General features: G+C 38.8%; 1 protein-coding gene across 25 annotated transcripts in view; it reads left to right on the plus strand.

Annotated features, from left to right (window-relative positions):
• The window catches only part of LOC136446226 (CLIP-associating protein 1-like), a 99,326-nt gene that overhangs the window by 74,551 nt on the left and 3,248 nt on the right, over window positions 1-21,527 (plus strand). For 17 of the 25 annotated variants that reach the window (XM_066444542.1, XM_066444547.1, XM_066444553.1 and 14 more), the window contains 20 exons: window positions 1,117-1,143; window positions 2,721-2,777; window positions 4,288-4,443; window positions 5,622-5,723; window positions 6,348-6,421; window positions 7,086-7,097; window positions 8,537-8,671; window positions 9,594-9,650; window positions 11,170-11,279; window positions 12,677-12,904; window positions 13,653-13,731; window positions 13,981-14,124; window positions 15,175-15,318; window positions 16,066-16,320; window positions 17,412-17,555; window positions 18,110-18,176; window positions 18,456-18,522; window positions 19,014-19,049; window positions 19,862-20,117; window positions 20,612-20,749. In XM_066444542.1, coding sequence (XP_066300639.1) covers window positions 1,117-1,143; window positions 2,721-2,777; window positions 4,288-4,443; window positions 5,622-5,723; window positions 6,348-6,421; window positions 7,086-7,097; window positions 8,537-8,671; window positions 9,594-9,650; window positions 11,170-11,279; window positions 12,677-12,904; window positions 13,653-13,731; window positions 13,981-14,124; window positions 15,175-15,318; window positions 16,066-16,320; window positions 17,412-17,555; window positions 18,110-18,176; window positions 18,456-18,522; window positions 19,014-19,049; window positions 19,862-20,117; window positions 20,612-20,749 — 2,288 coding nt within the window. The remainder of the gene's footprint in view (window positions 1-1,116; window positions 1,144-2,720; window positions 2,778-4,287; window positions 4,444-5,621; window positions 5,724-6,347; window positions 6,422-7,085; window positions 7,098-8,536; window positions 8,672-9,593; window positions 9,651-11,169; window positions 11,280-12,676; window positions 12,905-13,652; window positions 13,732-13,980; window positions 14,125-15,174; window positions 15,319-16,065; window positions 16,321-17,411; window positions 17,556-18,109; window positions 18,177-18,455; window positions 18,523-19,013; window positions 19,050-19,861; window positions 20,118-20,611; window positions 20,750-21,527) is intronic. The other 8 variants (XM_066444549.1, XM_066444544.1, XM_066444545.1 and 5 more) reach the window with 8 other exon arrangements.

The following is a 21,527-nucleotide window of genomic DNA, read 5'->3' on the forward strand; positions in this document are numbered from 1 at the left end:
TCACCACTGCACTTTGTGTCATGTCTTGTCTTGTCGGTCTGTCATCCTTACATTACAAAACATCCTAATACTTTTAGCCCTTTTGTATGTGTTACACATCAACTTACATGTCAATGTCTGGTTGTATGAAAGCACAATATAAGTATAAGTTCTCTCCAATGTTAAGTTATTCTTTGGTATGAATGATATGCGTTTCTGTTTATTTTTCAGTACTTCTGCATAATATTATTTGTTTCAACTTCAGTTGTAACTTCTGTTATCTTTTTTATCCTCTTTTAGTGTATTTATTGTCGCATTTTTCAGTTTTGTTTATTGTACTTCTGTTTCTTTTGTTTTACTTTTTTCTTTTTAATTGTGTCTTAACTTAGAGCAATCTTAAGAATTGTACAGTATCACCAATTTGAAAGCTTTTTATAAATTAATTTCTTCATACGCAATTCCCTAAAATTGCCAGCCTGTCTAAAGTTAGCCACAAGAAATGTGGTAGAAAACTGATATAGATTCTTACTGACTGTAAGAAAGAGCAGACAAACTTAAAGCATAGGCAGCACAAAGATGTCATTTTTCATGAATGAAAACACAGTTTCCTAGAATGATTGAAAATTGATTACTACTATTTAAAAAAGCTATTGAGAGGTCTTTGTAGTACTTAATTGGCAGAGAAATCATATTTGATATCAACAAAATTTTCTTCCCTTTACCACATCAAGAATCAATAATTGTAAGTGGTAGCTAATATTGTCAGAAAATTATGCCTTTCCTTAAAGACTTAAAGTAATTGTACCAAAAGACAACTGCGGTTGCAGCTTTCAAAGATTTCGGGATCATCAACAAATAATTGTAAGGAAAAGCTTAATGAAATTAGTGTATCCAGATATGCTGTATGTCTGTTTGTCTGTTTATGTCCATGTGTGTTTTGTACATGTTTTGCTGCGGAGAACTGTGCGACTAACACTCATACCTGTCTGTCAGTCTGTGAGAGAAATAATTTGAAATGAACACCTCTCACACATGCACTCCTCTGATTGGTTCTCGCCAATGCTACACTGGGCGGTGATTGGTGGGTGTTGTACGATGTTGAACTAACTAACCACGGGTGTCGATATCGTCCCCCAGGCCGGTCACGCTCCTGCTCTGCCGCGGGTAAGGGTTACACTCTCTCGCTCTGTCCCTGTGTTGCTCTCGTGCACGTTTTGTTGCTGTCACGCACGTTTTGCTGCTGTCATGCTCAGTCAGTAGTGTACAGCCTGCTTTACACTCCTGATAAGGCCACACCAGTTTAATTCGTTGGTTCCTGGATTTTAGAAAAAAATGTGCTCAACTGGAAAAACATCATAAAAACAAAGCCTGAGGACCAGGTTGATGCCTTGATACACCCAGTTCTATGCCGTGGATACGGTCATATTCAAGCTTTCCTCCCTACCTTCTGCTTTCATGATGTCGTCTTGCTAAAATTTTGCTTGAAAATATCCAAGAACCTATGAGTTATATTTGTGTGGCCTAATATAAGGGCTTGGACTTGTATAGAAATTCCAAAAATTTGACGAAAAATATCTCAAGGGAAGTACAAGTCCCCTTGTGTGCTTCCATTGTTGTCTCTGGTTAACCAAGGATGTTAGATAAATTTCTCTGTAATCTAACCTCCTTGGCTTAACAAAAAGTTAAGTAACTGAAACCCTTTTGTAATGTGGAAAGCCATTGTTTGATGTGAAAATGAGCAAAAACATGTGCCAAGGAATTTCTATCTGTACAAGCCTTTGGAACAATACACACCCTGACCACCCCTCGTCCCAGTTGGACTTGTTCAAAGATACACACACATAGTAGATCATGTAGACACAGCCACTTTTATATAGGGGTGGGCAAGGTGAGTTGCATGGTGTGTTGCTTGCCAGTTTCCATAAATATGTGGGTGACTGCATGCATGAATTTGAAAACTTGATTTGAACTTTTTGACCATTGTCTTTGGGATTTTCGTCTTGGATTCTACCCCCAAAATGAGTGTAACTATTGCCCTTGAATGAATCCCACTTCATTATCTTAGATTATGTTAACATGAATGAAAAAACAGCCAAGCTTTCAAACAATTGCATTGCAAAAATATAATTTTGATATCATCTTGAAATCTTTGGTTCATTTAGACCTTCACATGCAGCTGTCTATAGATGTGCCATGTATTATTTTCAAGCAAAAGAAGCCAAAAATTGTTGTAAAGCTTTGCATGGTGTGGTGTGGTGTTAATAGTTCTGCTGGTGACTTCATTTGTTGTTATTTGAAATGAATGGCAAGCTAGCACAGAAAACAGTTCACTACTTGAATTTGAGAAAGTTCGAAACCATTTCTAAAGTAATTCATGCCATTGGTGAAAGTATGGTATGTCAATGGTACAAAGTGCCACCTATCAGATAATGATTAAAGTGCAGGTAATAGAGAAGACAATTCTTTTGGCTTTGGTATGTTACAGAAATGACTTTTATAATCAGAATTTCTTTAGTTTAGACATTAAAGCTGCCACAACAAAGCATCAAGAACACTGCATTTTTTTATCTTCATTTTTCCTTTTTTGTTATATTTCAGATGCCATGTTCATGAGCATTAATTTTTCAGTGAAAATCATTTTTTAATGCTATTTTTTCAAACAAATTTTTGCAGACTTTTTCCAACCTATGTTGTTTGTTTGTTTATTTGTTGTTGATTTATGACTTGCTATTTTCCGACAGCTCTTGTCCCCAAGCTGAAGATAGTTGACATTGACATCTCCTCGACCTCTGACCTTGGTACTCTTCTTCACACATTCTGTTTTTATTCAATCTCTGTTGTCATGGCAACCAATTTGTACCCAGAAGTCCTCAGTGTCAAAAGCACCAACCAGAGCCCACTACATTCCTGAAGAAGCAAATTGGCAAAAGGAAATTTCCAAAAGAAAAATTATATTTTGAGTTGGAAATGCATGTAGTCTTTTGTAATAAAACAGGAAGAAAAGGTCTTTTCTTTTTAATTTTGGGCTCAAGTGTGCAACAAAAATTGGGCTTAAGGGTACAAGTTTTCATCCATTTCATGTCATTTTCTAGATTCTATTTCTACACTTTCATTTCCTTCTTTCCTCCTAACCATCTAGCAGTACTGTCGGTAGCCTCTGTAGCACTCTTAGACTTAAAGTAGGACCTTTGCTGTTGTCTTAAGATGTAGGATTCAGCTAAGGGGTCTTCTAGGTGCCAACATTTTCCGTCCAGGAAGGCCTCTGGTGGATCACAACTTTCTTCTGCAAAAAGTATTATCACATATTTTAACCAAAACTACCCAGTGTACTTCTCCACAAATCTTACAATAGCACCTGGAGGATCCCTTTTTTATATCCTTAGACTTGGAGTTACTGTACGCTTGTCAATCATGTACTGGATTACTTTCTAATGTATTTAGACATGCAGTACAGATTTTTCTGATGCACTGTAGTTCTTTCCTGTCCTGTCTCTGATCTATAGTGTTTAGCATGTTTGCATGGGCCTCGTAGTCTTCAGTGTGGTTGCATGTGTGCATGCATTGTGCTATACATGTACTTACTGTGTATACATACATGTATTCTCTCTGTCCAGCATGTCAGTTACTGTTGTCTGTCTTCTTAACTCTAGTGTCTGTCTCTTTCATGAAACAATGTCTCATAGACAGTTAGAGCAAAAGCACATCTTGGTATCGAAATGTGTGATCAAAAGTACAACATTTGAGGTACTTGTTTTATTATACAGTATGTTTTACATTGCCTTATAGCAAGTACCTAGAGTGTTGTACATATGATGCACAGGGTTATAGTATGAATTGCTCAAGACAGTTCCAGTGATTGTATGTGCAGTTGTTTCAGTTTGGGTCCATATAATAGTCCGCTTTGCAGAAATACAGACAGACTAGCCAAAGTGCAAAAGCATCAACTTTGATTAAGTTCCATCGTATATGCTAATTCTGTTTATATACTTGAGTTGCATAGTTTTACCTTTTTTTCTTATGACAAAGTTGTCTTCACTTCTCAAAAAGACGGAAAAACTATCATTGGAAATGAAATGATTTGAAGCAAGGCTACTTAATTTTGCAAAGCAAAGCATAGAATTTTAAATACATGTACCACAATTATACATGAAGTTTGGAAGAAGTGTATTTCAAGTACATTCCATATTGAAATACATCATACTTTTAGAAACATATTTGTAACTTCATTTTTTGTGTGTTAAATGTTTAACATTTTTGCATCCCCGTCTAACCCGTGTCCCGCCATGTCTGTGTGCTCTCCCACCTTAGCGGGCAGTCGGTCGGGCTCCCCGGGCCGCCACACCAGCGCGTACACGGGCTACGGCCGGGTGGAGGCGGGAGCCGGACGCCGACGCACTCGCAGCGGGATTCCTCGCAGTACGGGGACGAGCCGTGAAACCAGCCCGAAGAGATATGGCATGCGATGTAAGACAACTAACTCACACGCTTTGCTTGTCGCTGTGTAGAGCATATTCACTGACTTGTAATCTTCCCATCGGAAAACATTCAAACCTGTACAAGTGTCCCTTCTGTATAAGGACCACCTGGCCATTGTGTCCACTTTTTGATGTTTTATCATTTTTCTAGACTAAAGCATGAAGAATCCTGTCACTATTAGCCTGTATTTATACAAGCTCTCGGCCGGAGGTTACAGGACCGGCTGGCCACTAGGAGCGTGATTCGTCAGGCTACTGTCACTATATACTAGGCGGGTTTGAGTGTACAGTCAACCTCACCCAAGAAGACCACTTGGGACGGATAAAATCTGGTCTATGTGGGCAGGTGGTCATTATAGACAGGATTCTTACTGCTTGTGTCAATGGGAAAAATGATTCTAAGAGACCAAAAAGCACTCACAATGACTAGGTGGTCCTTATGTTGAGGTGGTCGCTTGTACAGGTTTGGCTGTATTTGTATTTATCATGAATGTGTTACAGCAACAAAACTGTTTGCCATATTGGTTTCCTATTGGTGACAATTATTCACCAAACATTTAGGGACACCAAGATGGCAGCAAGTAGACCAATGATGTCATGTGAATATGCTCTATATCTCAGTTGAAATGTAGTTATGCTTATTAATTGTTTTATAGTTTTGTGAATGGCAAGGCTCTAACATGGAGTTGTGAATTTCAAGCAAGGTTGTGGGCTACTGCAGCAAAATATCTGTTTGTCTCTGTGTTATACTAAATTTCAAGTTTGATTTCAGTGATGAGAATTTTGGGGATTTTTTTCTAAATCAAAATTAACATTACATGACTTGTATGTATGTAAGAAAGGTAGTATATGTTTTACAAATGAAAGTACAAGTGTAAGTACTTTCAGGAACTTCAAGTACATTCTCTTTGTCTGATTATAATGATCTTCTAAGAAAGTTTCTAAGATTCTAAGTATGATAATCTGTGTAGTACAGATACATATTAGGAAAAGAAAACTTTCCTAACATCTATCTGCACAAGAAAGATTCATACAAATATTTATAAACTCATGGTGATTTCAAGTAAACTTTCTTGTAATTTTTTGTTGTGTCTTATCGTGTTCCTAACAATTTTGATTTATTCACTGCTGTGTCGCAAAGATTCACCTTTTTTAATTCTGCGACAGCGACCAGTAGAGAGCGGCGTCTCAGTGAAAGTAGCGGCGCGAGAAGACCGGTACTGGGTCCTGCCGAGAGAAGACCAGTGTCTTCACGGGCTGCAAGCTCAGGTAACTATAGACCAAGGCATGGCCTAAACCGCACGTTGGCATCCTGGCTGCTTCTTGAATTGGATTTGTGTTACCCTTGACTTTATATTGGAATGTCATGAAAAGCATATGACTAAAACGTATGACTAATGAGACAACAAAACACACAATGGGTAAAAAGATTCATTTTTATTGATGAAATTCATTGAACGTGCTCGGTCGCCAACGTTTCATGGGTCCAGTGAGATAAGGGCTTTAGTACTGAACCCTTTTGTATGTATAATGGCAGAAGTCTGCATCTATCATTATGGATACCAACATTTGTCTATGTGTAAGACACCTTTGAATGAAAAATATTTAGATCATAGGGGCTTCTACTGCTGGGTAAAGATATGCGGTATAATTTTGTATTTTGGGTAGAAGCACCTACTTACCTTAGCCCAAATTCATCTATGTTTCAAATTTGATATTGTGTTGATATATTCTATAATGTTTTCTACCAATAAATCTGCTGTAACAATTCATGATTAATGTTTAAACCTTTAGCACTCTGAAGTAGCCGTTTGGCACCAAATTCCTTATTGGTTACAGGGTTAGGCAGCAGGGAGAAGGTTAATATGTTCTTGTTCTTATTCTTCTCTTCAGCGAACCCCCCGGTAACAGCCCTAAGAGTCCTGGGTCCTGGCAAAGACGTTGAAGAGGCGGTCGCAGATGCACTGGTGAGACACACACACTGGTTAGCACAAAACACGTGCTATCTCAGACACAAGGTTACAGACCCACACATGCAGCCTTTACATGTGTACATTCAATTTCTGTAATAATGCAAAATAAACTTGTTTTTCTAGTGTCAACATTATGTTCTGCTATGCCAGTGAGAAAATGTAGAATTATATAAAGTTTTTTTAACACTGTCATGATCATTTAGTGTGGTATAAATTCCATTCAATACAATTGATAGTTACTTGATATACGTGTACAAGCAAAGTGTACAATATAGAATACAACACAATGTATTCCGTATCGCTCGAGGTAGATACAGAATACACCGTGTTGTATTTCATTTATGTCATACCCACCTGAAAAAAAAATGTTGATGCAAAATGCACCAGAAGTTGAGAGAGTTTTGTGTCCTCGAACAAAAAATTGTAACAACGTCCGAATACGGTATTCAAATTTTCGACAGTGGCATTGCTGGGAAGCCCGGGCGTACTGTTAAGTATGGTCTGATCCAAACACTCGTATCAAAGGTTAGCATGGCTTGCGTATGATATGAATGTATATTACACATTTTATGCTATATACATTGGTACTGTACCGTCTACAAACACAGTTCATAACTCTTCCATGTTGCTTCTCTCCACAAATGCTCACCGCCACCAGGCAAACTACAGTGTAAGGATCGATTCCTTCTCATATGTGTTGTCTTGTAGTCCCCCCTAGTGGTGCGTACCTAAACTCTGGACCTGTTCCGGACCTGTTCCTAACCTTTAGGTTCAAGTCCAAAAAAACCTAAACATCTGGAAACAAGTCCGGACTTGTCCATCTTAAAGCTTCCTTAGATTGTGAAATTTGCACTGGAAAAATATGAAAACATTGCTGTTTTGTGTTTATAACTGAACTTCTGCATTAATTACTGACTGTATATAATTCCGCATATCATAGTTTTCAAATTGCATGTAAAATATATGCCAATATGCAATTTTACATGAAACAGGAAAATAAATATTCGTAGCACACATATTCCATTGGTTCAAGTCCGGACTTTCAAGTCCGAACCTGAACCTAAACCTCTGGACTCAAGTCTGAACCTAAACCTAAACTCGGGTTTAGGTATGCACCACTAGTCCCCCCTCTAACTATTAAACCTGTGCCCTGCGATTTTTACTTACCTAACTAGTCCTAGTCCCTCAAGTTTCTTTTTATGATCTTTACGGACAAAATTGATCTCAAGAACTTGATGAAATGTGGAGAATACTTCCAAATATTTTGATGGATGTCACTAAAAATGCTCAGAGGTTTTCTCCATATTTTGTCCAGTTATATTTTGTCTGAAAATATCATTTACCCAGATGCCTAACCTTCGTCAATGTACCATGTGATTTTTCAGGGTGCAAAGGGAAAATGTACAACATACATGTACAATTGGGCCCAAGTGGACACTTAATGTTTTTGCACAGTTGGGATACAATTGATGTAAAGCATATCTTTCTTGGAAACCGTTTTTGTGAAAATGGTATGAAAGTAGGCTTGCTTGAGGCAGTAAAATTTCAGTTGTCCCTTTGCACCCTTAACAGATTATTTAGAGCAACTTTAGAGGATTTGACCTTTCAATTAGATATTAATACAATGATCATCAGAGATTTTTGAATTAGTATTTTTTGAGGTGTTATGTTTGTGGGATGTTAATTGTTTTGTGCAACATCTCAAATTTTAGATGCAACAACACTCACAACAATGATATGTTGATATCTACATGTATTCTGTTGCTGTAGATATGAGTAGAAACAATTAACATAATATATAACACTTTAAGTGATGTGTTTGCCAGTAGATACATGTTTTGTATCATTACCACGTAGAAATAGCATCATAGATTGCTGTACCAATGAATGTTACAAGGTGGCATACATGTCTTACATCTAAGCCTGGTGACTTTGAGACTCGCATATCAATTTGCAGTTCAAATGAATGTTGCTAATACCACACCGATTTAATACATTGGTTCTCACATGATATCTGATAACAAATACTGATCTGCATTTCCAATGAATGTTGCTAGATGGTGTGCATGTACTGTACTGATTTAAAGACCCATGTTTATACCGACGCAGTATGACACCGTGTGTCACCCACAGAGACGGCCAATGAGACGACGCTACGATGTCTACTCGGACGATGACGACAGCGAAATTTGTTCCGTTTCCTCGGATAAGTCAAACGGTTCAAGTTACGGTCGTACACTCGAGGTAGGTTGAATTTCTATATCTTTGAAATTAGATTTGATATTTTTTTACATTGTAGACGTAGTGCATAGTCACTGTTGACTGTTAGATTTGTTCTTGGTTGCTGTTTTTTTAAAGCTTTCCATACTCACATAAATGATATGCCTACCAATAAGTATCAATACAAGGATGTCTATTATCAATTCTTCATGACTGTACTTAAAAACCTCTCTGACATAATCATTCAAAGTTGAGGTTCATAAGGATTTCAAACCTCTGTACTTCTAGTATTAGGCAATAAGAGACAATGTATATACAACATGCAGTGTCGCAATTGTTTCTAGAAAGTGTTAAATCATAACATGTAGCATTGAATAGTCACCAACTTTACATACTGAAACATGCCACCTATTTGGCATCATTGTTAACTTGCAGATGGTAACATATTACGAAACACATAGATATAACGCAGTCAGTTTCTAATGCTTAATGTATGATTAACATTGCACTCTATAGTAACAAACTCTTGCCTACTAAAAACATATGCTACCTCCTTGGTGTCTCAGCTAACCTTCTGATGGTACATGTAATGGTTAACAAAGTTCTTTGTACACAACCAAAGAGTTGATACCTAGCCAATGTTTCAGTGACCGTCTGTCACCTTCCTCAGGGTAATACTGATTGGTATTACTTCACACTGCAGCTAGGGGGCGCTGTTGCACTGTGAAGGATGCGGTCCCAAATGTGACTGTGTTTTTTTTATCCCCCGTCATTCTTAGCTGCAGTTTTAAATTGAACCAGTTAGTATTGCCCTGAGGAAGGTGATAGACAGCCACCGAAACGTTGGCTATATATCAACTCTGGTTGTGCAAAAAGGACTTGTTAACAAGTGACTTACCAACCTGATGAAACTATTCACGGTTCTCTACTAACTGCTACCTTCCAGCAGAGCAACAAAACAGACTGGTCAAGTCATGAACACCTTCTGCTTCTTGTCAATGAGGTCAGCAGACAAGCGCAGTGTAGACTTGGGGCATTCTGTTGTAGTAGCACTGTTTCTTAAAGGAAAGGGTTGTGGTCTTGAAGTGGCTCTCAAATGCAAAGTTTTTTCTTGTTTTTAAGTTATGGTACTGTAGACAAAAAGTTCTCTGTTTAAAGGTTTATAGAGTTCTCTTTCAGTCTAGACACTCAAAGACTTTCAGACACTGTAAAATGTTAGTTGAGCCTGTGACATCATTGACTTCTGTGCACATGTTGGCCGTGTGTTATCGGCGCACACAATGTCACTTTGTCTATGGAGAATTTGTTAAGTAAATTTTACTTGATAGTGTAAGGTCTGAATAAAACTGTGATTATTCTTTAAGTTTTTGGAAGACATTGTTTATCTGAAGACCACTTCATAATCTGACAATTTCCTTTAAGTTTTTCTTCATTGTACCCTGGTATCCCGAGAGAAAAAATTGCGAATGTATCTGCACAGCTGCTTTTGGTTGCTCTAAAAGTATCTGGCTAGAAAAAATGCAAAATCATTAAAGCTCTTCCACTAGTTCCAGAGAAATCCTTTGACTATGACCACCAACAAAACAAGTGTAACGTTGGCCAGGTGATCTTTATGTAGAAAAATTGGACTGTATATAGCCTCTGGACACCAAGTTACCTGTCAGCATCATTCCACCTTTTGGTTGCAGCATGGTGATCAGCATATATAGTGGTGTTGTGTGTTGAGTGTTTAACTTGTATGGTGCTTGGTACTGCTGTGAAGATGGTGAAATAACTTGTGCTGTTTTTGTTATCACTGCTGTAACGTCTCTTTAAGGGTGTTTTCAGTTTTGCATTCTTCAGACTAGTATCATCACACCTTTCTTTGCAAGGAAGGTTTTGGTTATCAAGTAGGGTCTTTAGCTTTAGTGGAAAATAAGGTTCCCTGGGATGTCACTTGTGCCTGAGAAACATTTCTCAACTGCACAGTCACTTACTGTCTATGAACATTATTTCTCCTCGTCACATGGGACATAGCACCTCACATCTCATAACTACAAATTGCATGAATATAAACAAATAACAGATGAATGGATGTCAGGAATAAGAAGTAGTAAGATAGCAAAATTCAAATCTTCAAATGTTACTTAGTTTCTGATAATTCTAGATTGAAAATATCACACCACAGAAGCAATTTTGCACAGTAACCTTTGAGCGATTTTGCTCTTCCTACATGCAAACAAGAGATCCCAGCATATATTTACGACACTGTAACCTGAGCAGAGGATGTAAAGTTACATTTTTAAATGATGAAACAGAAGATTTAGATTACCTTTTCACATCCAGTATAGCAGGGAGAAACTAATAGTGAGAGACATAAAAATTCTGTGTTTTTTTTTGGTGAAATGTGGGAGGCTGAAAATTAAAAACAATTTAATGACTCATAATTGGTTATTTAGCAGTTATGAGGTTAAAGCAAAGATGGGAACAGAAAAAAAATCTGCTGTTTTTGTTTGTGACGTGTGTTTATCTCGCTGTCACAGCAACAAGACATCGCTGAGATCCTGAACAAGTGTGGCAGCTCCTCCTGGGCGGAGAGGAAGGACGGACTGCTGGGGCTACAGGCCATGCTCAGGGGAAACCAGATGCTCAGGTATGTGTAGGACATCTACTAGTACTATAAAGCACCAACAGACATTGTAAACTGTTATGGTGTCTGAGGGATGTCTCTTAACTCTAGCTTAACTGGTAACAGCCTCACTGTTGAGCTACATGGCATGCTCAGGCCAGTCAGGGGAAACCAGATGCTCAGGTAGGGGAAGGATAGCATTTTACCATTTCTACTACATTATAAACTGTTACAGTGTCTGAGGGGTGTCTCTGTAGCTCAACTGGTAGTAGCCTCACAGTTGAGCTACAGGGAATGCTCAGGGGGAAACAGTTGCTCAGGTATGGGGAGGATATTGTTTTTGGTAAGCTTGTTCATATACTGGACAGGCTGTATGATCAAACATGTCAACGATAAAACAGAATGGCCTTTTCACATCCATCTATATGTATTGGTTTCATAATAGTAAAAAGCTAATGCTCTGGTCTAAGGACAATATTGCTTTTAGCAAAAGAAAGTGAAAGTCACTGAAAAGAAGAGCTAATCTGCCACTAGTCGTGACAGGAAAGACAGACACTATGTAAATAATGTTAAAAGATGTTAAACTTTATAGTCATTGCAGCACGTACCAGAAGGCTTTGTCCACACCATGTCCTGTTTTCCATTATCATTGAAATGCTCCCTTATTCATTACATGTATTATAAGGCTTTGTGAATATAGTTTCTGTTAATTCAAGTTATGAGCATTAAATGTACAAAAGACTTTGTTACAAATGTAGTAATCCCAAGTTTTGCCCTGTTCTCCCCTAGCCGTGCTGAGTTGAAGCGTGTGACGGAACTGTTTAACCGGATGTTTGCTAATTCTAAGTTTTGCCCTGTTTCCCCCTAGCCGTGCTGAGTTGAAGCGTGTGACGGAACTGTTTAACCGGATGTTTGCTAATTCTAAGTTTTGCCCTGTTTCCCCCTAGCCGTGCTGAGTTGAAGCAAGTCACGGAACTGTTTAACCGGATGTTTGCTAATTCTAAGTTTTGCTCTGTTTCCCCCTAGCCGTGCTGAGTTGAAGCGTGTGACGGAACTGTTTAACCGGATGTTTGCTAATTCTAAGTTTTGCCCTGTTTCCCCCTAGCCGTGCTGAACTGAAGCGTGTGACGGAACTGTTTAACCGGATGTTTGCTAATTCTAAGTTTTGCCCTGTTTCCCTCTAGCCGTGCTGAACTGAAGCGTGTGACGGAACTGTTTAACCGGATGTTTGCTAATTCTAAGTTTTGCCCTGTTTCCCCCTAGCCGTGCTGAGTTGAAGCGTGTGACGGAACTGTTTAACCGGATGTTTGCTAATTCTAAGTTTTGCCCTGTTTCCCCCTAGCCGTGCTGAGTTGAAGCGGGTGACGGAACTGTTTAACCGGATGTTTGCTAATTCTAAGTTTTGCCCTATTTCCCCCTAGCCGTGCTGAGTTGAAGCGGGTGACGGAACTGTTTAACCGGATGTTTGCTGACCCCCACGGGAAGGTGTTCAGCCTGTTCCTGGAGACTCTGGTTGACCTGCTGATGGTGCACAAGGCTGACCTGACGGACTGGCTGTACGTCCTGCTGACACAGCTGCTGAAGAAGCTGGGGGCCGATCTGCTGGGGTCTGTACAGGCTAAAGTACAGAAGGCTCTGGACACAGCTAGGTGAGCTGACATACATGTACAGTCAAACATCTATCTTAAGTACAGAAGGCTCTAGACACATGTACATGGATATCCTGGAAGATTCTAAAGAGTTTTATTGCACTTGAACTTTATATATCCCTCATTAATTTGATCATGGAAAGCATAACATTCTCTGCCAAGGGTTAAAGCAGCTTATAGCAGCTAGGTGAGCTGACATACAAGTATAAACATCTGTCTAATGTACAGGGATGTCCCTGTAGCTCAACTGGTAACAGCCTCTGTTGAGCTCCTGTTTCCAATTAGCTCGTAACTGGGAGACTCCGGTCCAATCCAGGGTTGGGGACATCTCGGTTTGGGCTGCACCTGTCTTTTGGAAGGGACGTAAAATGGGGTTCCATGTTCAACCCCTTCCTGTAAAAGTATACCCTGCTACTGAAATAGCAAGGAAACTTTCCGACCTATGTGCCGCTGTGCACTACAAGGGTCAGGTGGTCACTAGTATGAGTCTCACTGTATATCCTGGAGTGTATATCCTAATTACAGCCTTCTGTCAATCAGTTAAGCTTTTCACCTGTACATCCATATTGACTGAAAGAAGCCCACAAAATTATTTCAGGAAATAGAGAAGGAGTATGTTACCACACCTGTAACTTATGTGTAATTAATAAGCTCAGAAAAATAAAATGCAGACTTGCCAAGGTTTTAAGCTTGGAGCAGTTCAGACTGCACAATTTTTCTAACTGAAAGATCTCTCATTTCCCCACAGGGATAGTTTCCCATTCGACGTGCAGTTCAACATCCTGATGCGGTTCATTGTGGACCAGACCCAGACGCCCAACCTGAAGGTAAAGGTTGCTTGTTTTGTTTTATGTATAATGTCTCTCTTTATTCAGTTTTACACATAACAAAGGAAAAAATGACTTCTGCATACAAAAGTTGGACAACACATCTATAACCAACCATAAAAACTTATGATAACAACAGACCCCCATTGCCTGAGCTCACTATAGATACAAATTCAAAAACAGATTTTAAAAAAACACATTTTAGCTATCTGACTAGCAAGGAAATAAAACGTTGAATTTTTTCCCCAGGTGAAGGTGGCGCTGCTGAGGTACATGGAGCAGCTCATCGTGCTCATGGACCCGCAGGACTTCATCAACTCCTCCGAGACCAGGCTCGCCGTCTCACGCATCATCACGTGGACCACCGAGCCAAAGAGTGTGGAAGTTAGAAAGGTAAGAAGGAAAAGTTACCTTGTGCATGCTTATAGGTCGTGAACTAATGAAGGGTTTTGAAACTCAAAGTTTTAGACCTTTGTCATCTAGAAGAGACCACCGAGCCCAAGAGTATTGAAGTTAGAAAGGTAAGAAAGAAATTATCTTGAAAGGTTTGCGGACAAAGTTTTAGACCTTTGTCGTCTTTCAGAGTTGTTAAAGCAATAGAAAATGCGGACAAAACACATGGGCCACAAAACCTAAGAGTGTTGAGGTTACAAAGGTAAGAAAGAAATCTTGAAATGTTTGTGGACACTGTTTTAGGTCTTTGTCATCTTTCAGATTTGTTAGAACAATAGAAAATGCAGAACAAAACAAATGGACCACAGCGTAAGATAAGAAGAAAAAAAAGTTACCTTATACATACTTATAGGCCATAAACTTATGAAGGGCTTTTGGACTCAAAGTTTTAGACCTTTGTCATCTTCCAGAGTTGTTCAGATGATACAAAACAGAAGGCAACTGAATGTATCCATATTTGAAAACTGGAAGAGCAGCTTGCCAAGGAACATGCCTCGTGGTGGTGGTCTTGATATATTATTTGATTTCTCAGTGGTGCTGAGAATGTAACTTGAAAGTTTTCAGTATGGCCTTGGTGCTGAACCTGTGGTTATTGTTAATAACTAGCCGTCCGTTCAGTATGATTGTGTACTTCCCAGGAAAAAAACGGTATCAAAGAGTGTGAAAGTTAGAAATGTCAAGGCACTGTCATAATTCAAAGGGTTTTGACAGCAATTTGAGGACATTCTTCGAAAAGTAGTGGATGTGTTGTACAAAACCGAGCTGTCTTGTGAAGGAAAAAGTTACAGTACATTTAATGGAAGAATGGTTGGTTATGTCATTGGTGCTGAAGTTGTTACCATTGTTTATGGCTAGCCTTCCATTCATCAATATTGTGTACTACTACTACAGCTAGAACATTAGCTTTTCAGTGAGGTAAACTGGTTCCAGATCAATTTCACTTTTCCACCAATGAGTATCTACTGATTTGAAAACCTGTTGTGTCCCCAGGCTGCCTCGGCTGTGCTGATTGGTCTGTTTGAGCTGAACACCCCAGAGTTCAGCATGATGCTGTCTGTTCTGCCCAAGACCTTTCAGGACGGAGCTACTAAACTCCTGCACAACCATCTACGGAACACCAGCAATGCTAACCAGGTAAGACAGGCAGTGAGCTATATAGTCTTAGAATAACTTAAATGAGATGGAAGTTTTATCCATGTCTTAGGAAATAGGTATGTTCATTATCATCATCCACTGGTTTCTGCATCTGCAGTTGTGGAAACATCCTGTAGCTGCATTCAGTGTATGTTGATGTGAGTTTTTACCAGATCAGTGAGTAATGTTTGTCTGTTAGCAAAGGCAAATTTGTAAACTTTCATATATGTTGCAGTTATGGTAACCTACAAATTTGTATACAGGTTAGATACTTAACCCAAAAGATTAAAAAATTTTACACGTAAAAATGGAATATTATTGCCATATGTATAATGTGATATATGAAGACTGCTGCATACAGTTTCTTAAAACACATTCCCTAGCAAGATCTTTGTAAAAGTTTGTATACTAGTACTGTGGCTTAAGCTGAGATTCAACGAAAAAATGTACAGAATCCCATTTTCTTATAAAATTTCAGATTTCTTAACATCAGCCCACAAAAAGCTTTGCATGAATTCAAAACTTCTTATTGTATCACATTGGCTTAATTTCACAACTAATTTCTTGAAATTTTCAAGCCCCATTCAAGTCTAACAAATTGTTTGCAAGGGGGCCATACTCCACAAAACACAAAAAAACAATATACATAAAGAAAATAATTAAAACTTACACAGGAGACTGTAACATAAACTATTAATAAAGTAAAGAATATTTTGCTAATCTGCTTATTATTGCTGATTCCCACAGGGCAGTCCACGAAGAACTACTCCAGTGCAATCCCCTCGCAGCGGGCTGACCTCCCCCCTCGCTAGACTTGGTAGCCTCCGGAACGCCTCTCCTGCGGGCAGCGTGGACTACGATGCCGAGAACATGAACTCCGAGGAAATCTACAACTCGCTCCGACAGACGACGGCGGAGATCCAGAACTACAACTTTCACCACGACGACCACGAACCAATCAAGCTGGACAAGAAAAAAGACAGCGATGAGGTAATTATAAAGGTGATAGCAACAATCATGTCCCGTACAAGACGACTCCAATTTACTTACTTGGTTCTTGGACAATCTAAAGAAAACATTTAGCCAGAGGGCAAGACAAGAACAGAGAGCTGGGAGCAAAACTTGACTATGACTATATTCCAGGGCTCGAAATTCATTTTCAAAAAAATTAGGTGCACAGAAAGAATTTTGGGTGCACCACATAAAATGAAGTTCATGTCAGCAAAACATAATTACAAAGTTTCACGCTACTGCAACTTCAATCTGTAATTCTATAGCTAACTTCAAAATTTCAAACAAGTAATACATCAAATAAGTACAGCAAAAGGTTAAATTTCATTTTTGATACTTACATTTCAAGAATATTCTGTATACTAGTGTACAATAGTGTACAGTAGTGTACAGAAATATCTAGGTGCACTGGTGCACCCACAGTCGAAAATTAGGTGCACAGCCCCAATTTTGGGTGCACACAGGTGCACATGCACCCACTATTTCGAGCCCTGTAATAATTCCCTTCCTGAAGCAAACTCTCCTCAGACCGTTTTCGTGTTGATCTTTCAGTTCAACATTAATTTGTACATCTGAGAACCAAGAAGTCAAATTGGTATAGTCTAACCTACATTACCATTTATCTGCCAGGTTACATACATGTATATCCACCACTTGAGAAACAGTGTGTTAGAGAGTTCTCGTAGTGTGCCCCCCCAAGTACTCACAGATTAGTAATGCATGAGTGCATTACACTGTGGGACATTGCGTTGCAGATCTCTGATACATGCAGATACATTTTTCAGGGTGGTGGATACATGTGACTTGGTGTGGTTGCTTCTCTTTGATAGGACTGCTTCATTAATGCATGTTGTAGAATATCTACTTGTAGTTAGTTCTGACAGCCTGCAGCAATCGATAACAATGAGACAGATATTTTGGATAGCAATTAATTTAGCTGTCATTCCTCAGTTACTGAGAATGTAAGTGTAACTTGTATATGAATGAGTCTCTGAGTTGATGTAAAAACTGAACAAGTCCTTTCTTCTTACTCTGTTTCCGAATGTGATGGACTAATTTATGGAATGTCCATGGTTCCGCAGGTTTCAGGAGACAGTGGAATCACCAGCTCCATGCCAGACATTCGCTCGGACAGCCCAGACGCCAAGATCGTGCACTCAGACCATGCTGGGGATTCCCACTCCAAAAAGCAGGGACTCTACAACCCCACTCAGTATCAAGATGAGGTAGGTCTCATACTTCATCTTGAAATGTTCACTGTTGTTTTATTCTCATCCGTGAAATCATGACACCACAAATATGAGTTTCCATTGTATTGCTACTGTACTTAAGAACTCTTTCAACGCAAACTTAAAACTCTGCAAAAAACTCCTCTCCACCCATATCGGGAAATTAAGTCCCCATAAAAATAAATATACTTACAGTATACAAAAATGGTGTGGTGTGTAAGGTTGATAGTAAAAACATCTCGGTACATTTTTTTGAACACTCTCATAGAGTCTCTTTTTTTTCGAATTTCCACTTACAAACTTTAAGACATTATGCAGACACAACAGATCAACTGTTGACATCAAACCTCATGTTTACCTCTGAGCAAAAGAAAATTGTGTCTCATAGCTGGAAGCATAATGGAGGGAGATATCACCAATATGAAATGAGTTATTACTGAAAGTAACCTTATGATGATGGTATGCTTTGATTCATTAATAGAAGAAATAGGATAAATTTGCTTTTTTTGCCACAGATCTCGATTGCTAACTATGACTGTCTTTTATTGCAGAACAATGTGAATGCCTACAATAGAGCAGCTCTAGCAGAGGCCACATTTGATGAAGACTTTGGTGAATGTAAGCTGGTCCTTCTTGTTATTAATAAATATTGTAAATACTTTGAATCAAAAGAATTTCACAAAATTGAAAGAAATACATTTAGTGCGATTTGGATTAGATTGCTGAAAAGAGTTTCCATTGATATATACATGTACTGTTATTGAAGTCATTTACAGGCTGAAATTTGTAATTCAAAGTTGAGTTGATTTCAAATTCGGACTAATCATTCGTATGTAAGATTATTAAATTCTTGGATTCTTGAACTATTTTTTACCAATAAACCTCTTGTTCTTACAGCTGTCCCCCTTGACCAATCAGAGATGATAGCAGAACTCCTGAGGGAATTATCCAATCACGACGAAAGGTGGGAATTTTAGAATGCTGTCGACAGTAACATACTGACTATTTCCTTCACGTTCACACCATACATGTACTGTAGTGTCTAACTCAGTAACTTCTGTAAAACATTATTGCAGACTTAATGTCATTAATCTGATATTTATACATTTGTTCATGAAAAATAGAATTTTGCTGCAAGCAGTATTGGTAAATTGCAAAATTCACTGTCAATGATAAAAAAGCATTTACTAAACATCTGGTAAAAACATTTCTCAAAAGTAAAAGGGATGTCATTTCGTGGTTCCTATTTGGTATTTTTTTTTAAATGGCTATTTTGCCATATTTGGTATTTTTGCCCATATTTGGTATTTTTGCCCATATTTGGCAACTGGTAATTTGCATACACAGCCTCTTTAGAAATTATGCCAATAGAGCAAATTCAGCAGTATGTAGAAAAGCTTTCTGCTTTGCACCATATTATCTGCTTATTCTTGCACGTTTTACTTTGTTGTTTAGACAAGACAAATCGAAGTTTGTGGCACATCGGCTGAGGTGAGCGCTAGCTGGTGGGGTTATCAGGAGAGGCTATTCTGGTGTCACACGTGCACACGAATCTATGACATCATACGGGCACACGTATCTATGACATCACACACACACACACACACACCACTATTCAACTGATCATCTTACAAACACATGATCTGAATCCAATCTAAGAACAAGGCTATACCAAACTGTACGAAATGTTCTTAATGATACGAACAGTACTCAAGCATTAACATGTATGTCCCTATAAGTATAATTCACATACATGTACATACTTTACTTTGTAGAGACTAAGGCTTTCTAGTGAATGCTACCAAAATGATCTTATGCCAACACTGAAAAAGATTTGGCTTTCTTATTTCTTGCTGTCATCCTTCAAGTTAGTGTATGAGATGAGTTAGGTAGTTACACTGTCCAACACAGGTTGTTGATCATCTACTGATTTTTGTCATATTTCCCCTCTTCCAGGTGTTGGTCACTGTTTAGACCTGATTTTCCCTCCACTCCCAAGCCCAGCTTTTCGACCTTCTTCATTTTCAAAACTTAGATAGTTCCCAGATGTTTACATGATGTTTATTACTTTCACAACACACATGTAGTCTATCCATTATATAGGTAAAACTTTAAAAAGAAAAAAATAACTAAGGATAGCCACCTATAACATATTTTGTATTTGAATGATCATCACAAACGAAGTACAATTCATGTATAACTTAACCTTATCCCTGCTGCCTAACTCTGTAACAATAGGAATTGGGTGCCAAATGGCTATGTCGGAGTGCTAAAGGTTAATATATCCTATCCTTTACCCCCAGAGTTGAAGAGCGGAAGTCAGCCCTCCAACAGTTGATCAAGCTGACGCGAGAGGACGCTGTCGGACTTTGGGAGGAGCATTTCAAAACCATCCTCTTGATGTTGTTGGAAACGATGGGAGATCGCGAGGCTGCTATCCGCGCTCTGTCGCTGCGAGCCCTTCGTGAGATCCTGCGGAACCAGCCCGCCAGATTCAAGAGCTACGCTGAACTGACCATCATGAAGATTCTGGAAGCTCACAAGGATGTACAGAAAGAGGTACATTTGCAGCAGATTTTGTGCTTACAGAAGCTTGCACTTTTCATAAAACATGTGTACCCTTGAGAATATGAATCAACCCCAAAATGCTCATATTTTGGAACCAACCGTTGAATAAGTTTGTCTTCCTTGTTACAGTTTTTCCTATGTTTTCCATTGTGAGTTGGAGATTCTTGTATGTTATGATAATTATATATTACTTTGTGGCTATTTGGGTATATCATCAAATGTAGGTTTTATTTTTATTTTCATTTCGCCTGTCAAGACCATTAGTATACTGCAAGAATCAGAGTATCAAGAAACAGAATTATCGTCTTAGATTTCTACATTTTCTAAATCCTTCATGCAGGTGGTTCAAGCTGCAGGAGAAGAGAAAAGATCACTGGCTAAATCTATTTACCTTCTATAGCAGTGCCCAGAAAATTTGGCCCTTCCCTCTCTTAAGTGTAATGGTTTTGGAGATCTGACTGAAATGTTCTAAATCTTTCCTGCAGGTGGTTCGAGCTGCGGAGGAAACCTGCAGCACGGCGGCCAACTCCCTGCAGGCGGAGCAGTGCGTGCGCGTCCTGTGTCCCATCGTGCAGACAGCCGAGTATCCCATCAACCTCGCTGCTATCAAGATGCTGACAAAGGTCAGACTTTGTTTCCAGCTTTTCTTGCTATTGAAAGCCTACAAAGGGTTGTGTCGGGTGGGGAGTTGTTTGAAAAAATGAGTTACAAAGGTTTGTTATTAGACAACACTCTAGTTTTGTATGGCTAAGTTTTTAAGGACAGAGTGGGAAAGATCTCTTGTAGATTGGGCTGTAATGAAATGGCCAAAAATTGCCACAGACGTTATAGGTCTAACTTTTGTTGCTAGAGAAAGACTAGGAAGGGTTGTGTTGGGTGGGTGGGGAGTTGTCTGGAAGTGAATAAACAAATGTGAGATGTTGGTCCTAAGTTTTTTCTAGATGGGTTGTCTGAAAATAGAAAAAAACAACAACCAGATGTCTGACATGAGATGTCTATCCTTGATGTAATACAGAAACGCTGATAGCACATTGATAAAGATACACATTTTCATGGTTGCCAAAGAGCAAGAGACTGTGCCTAATGCATACATTTATGTATGTATTATTGACAGGAAAATGAGCTGTACTTATTTACTGCACATGGTATAGTAAACAGAGACCATGCATGCTGATCTTGAATATGATGATATCCACAATGTAACTTGTAAGTAGGCAAGCTGAAAGAGTATCACAATAAACAAAATAACTAACTCACTCACACTCAGCATCTTACACTGGGTACCCCAAAATTCTTTTTACAAGCTGCACCAACTTTTTCTCTCCTGTGCCAACTGCTGTGACTGGCCCTAATGAATATTCATGATTTATGCTAATGTATGCTTAATGACATACCTGTATA

This window comes from Branchiostoma lanceolatum, chromosome 12 (genome assembly GCF_035083965.1).
Source record: "Branchiostoma lanceolatum isolate klBraLanc5 chromosome 12, klBraLanc5.hap2, whole genome shotgun sequence".
Classification (NCBI taxonomy): Eukaryota; Metazoa; Chordata; class Leptocardii; order Amphioxiformes; family Branchiostomatidae; genus Branchiostoma; species Branchiostoma lanceolatum.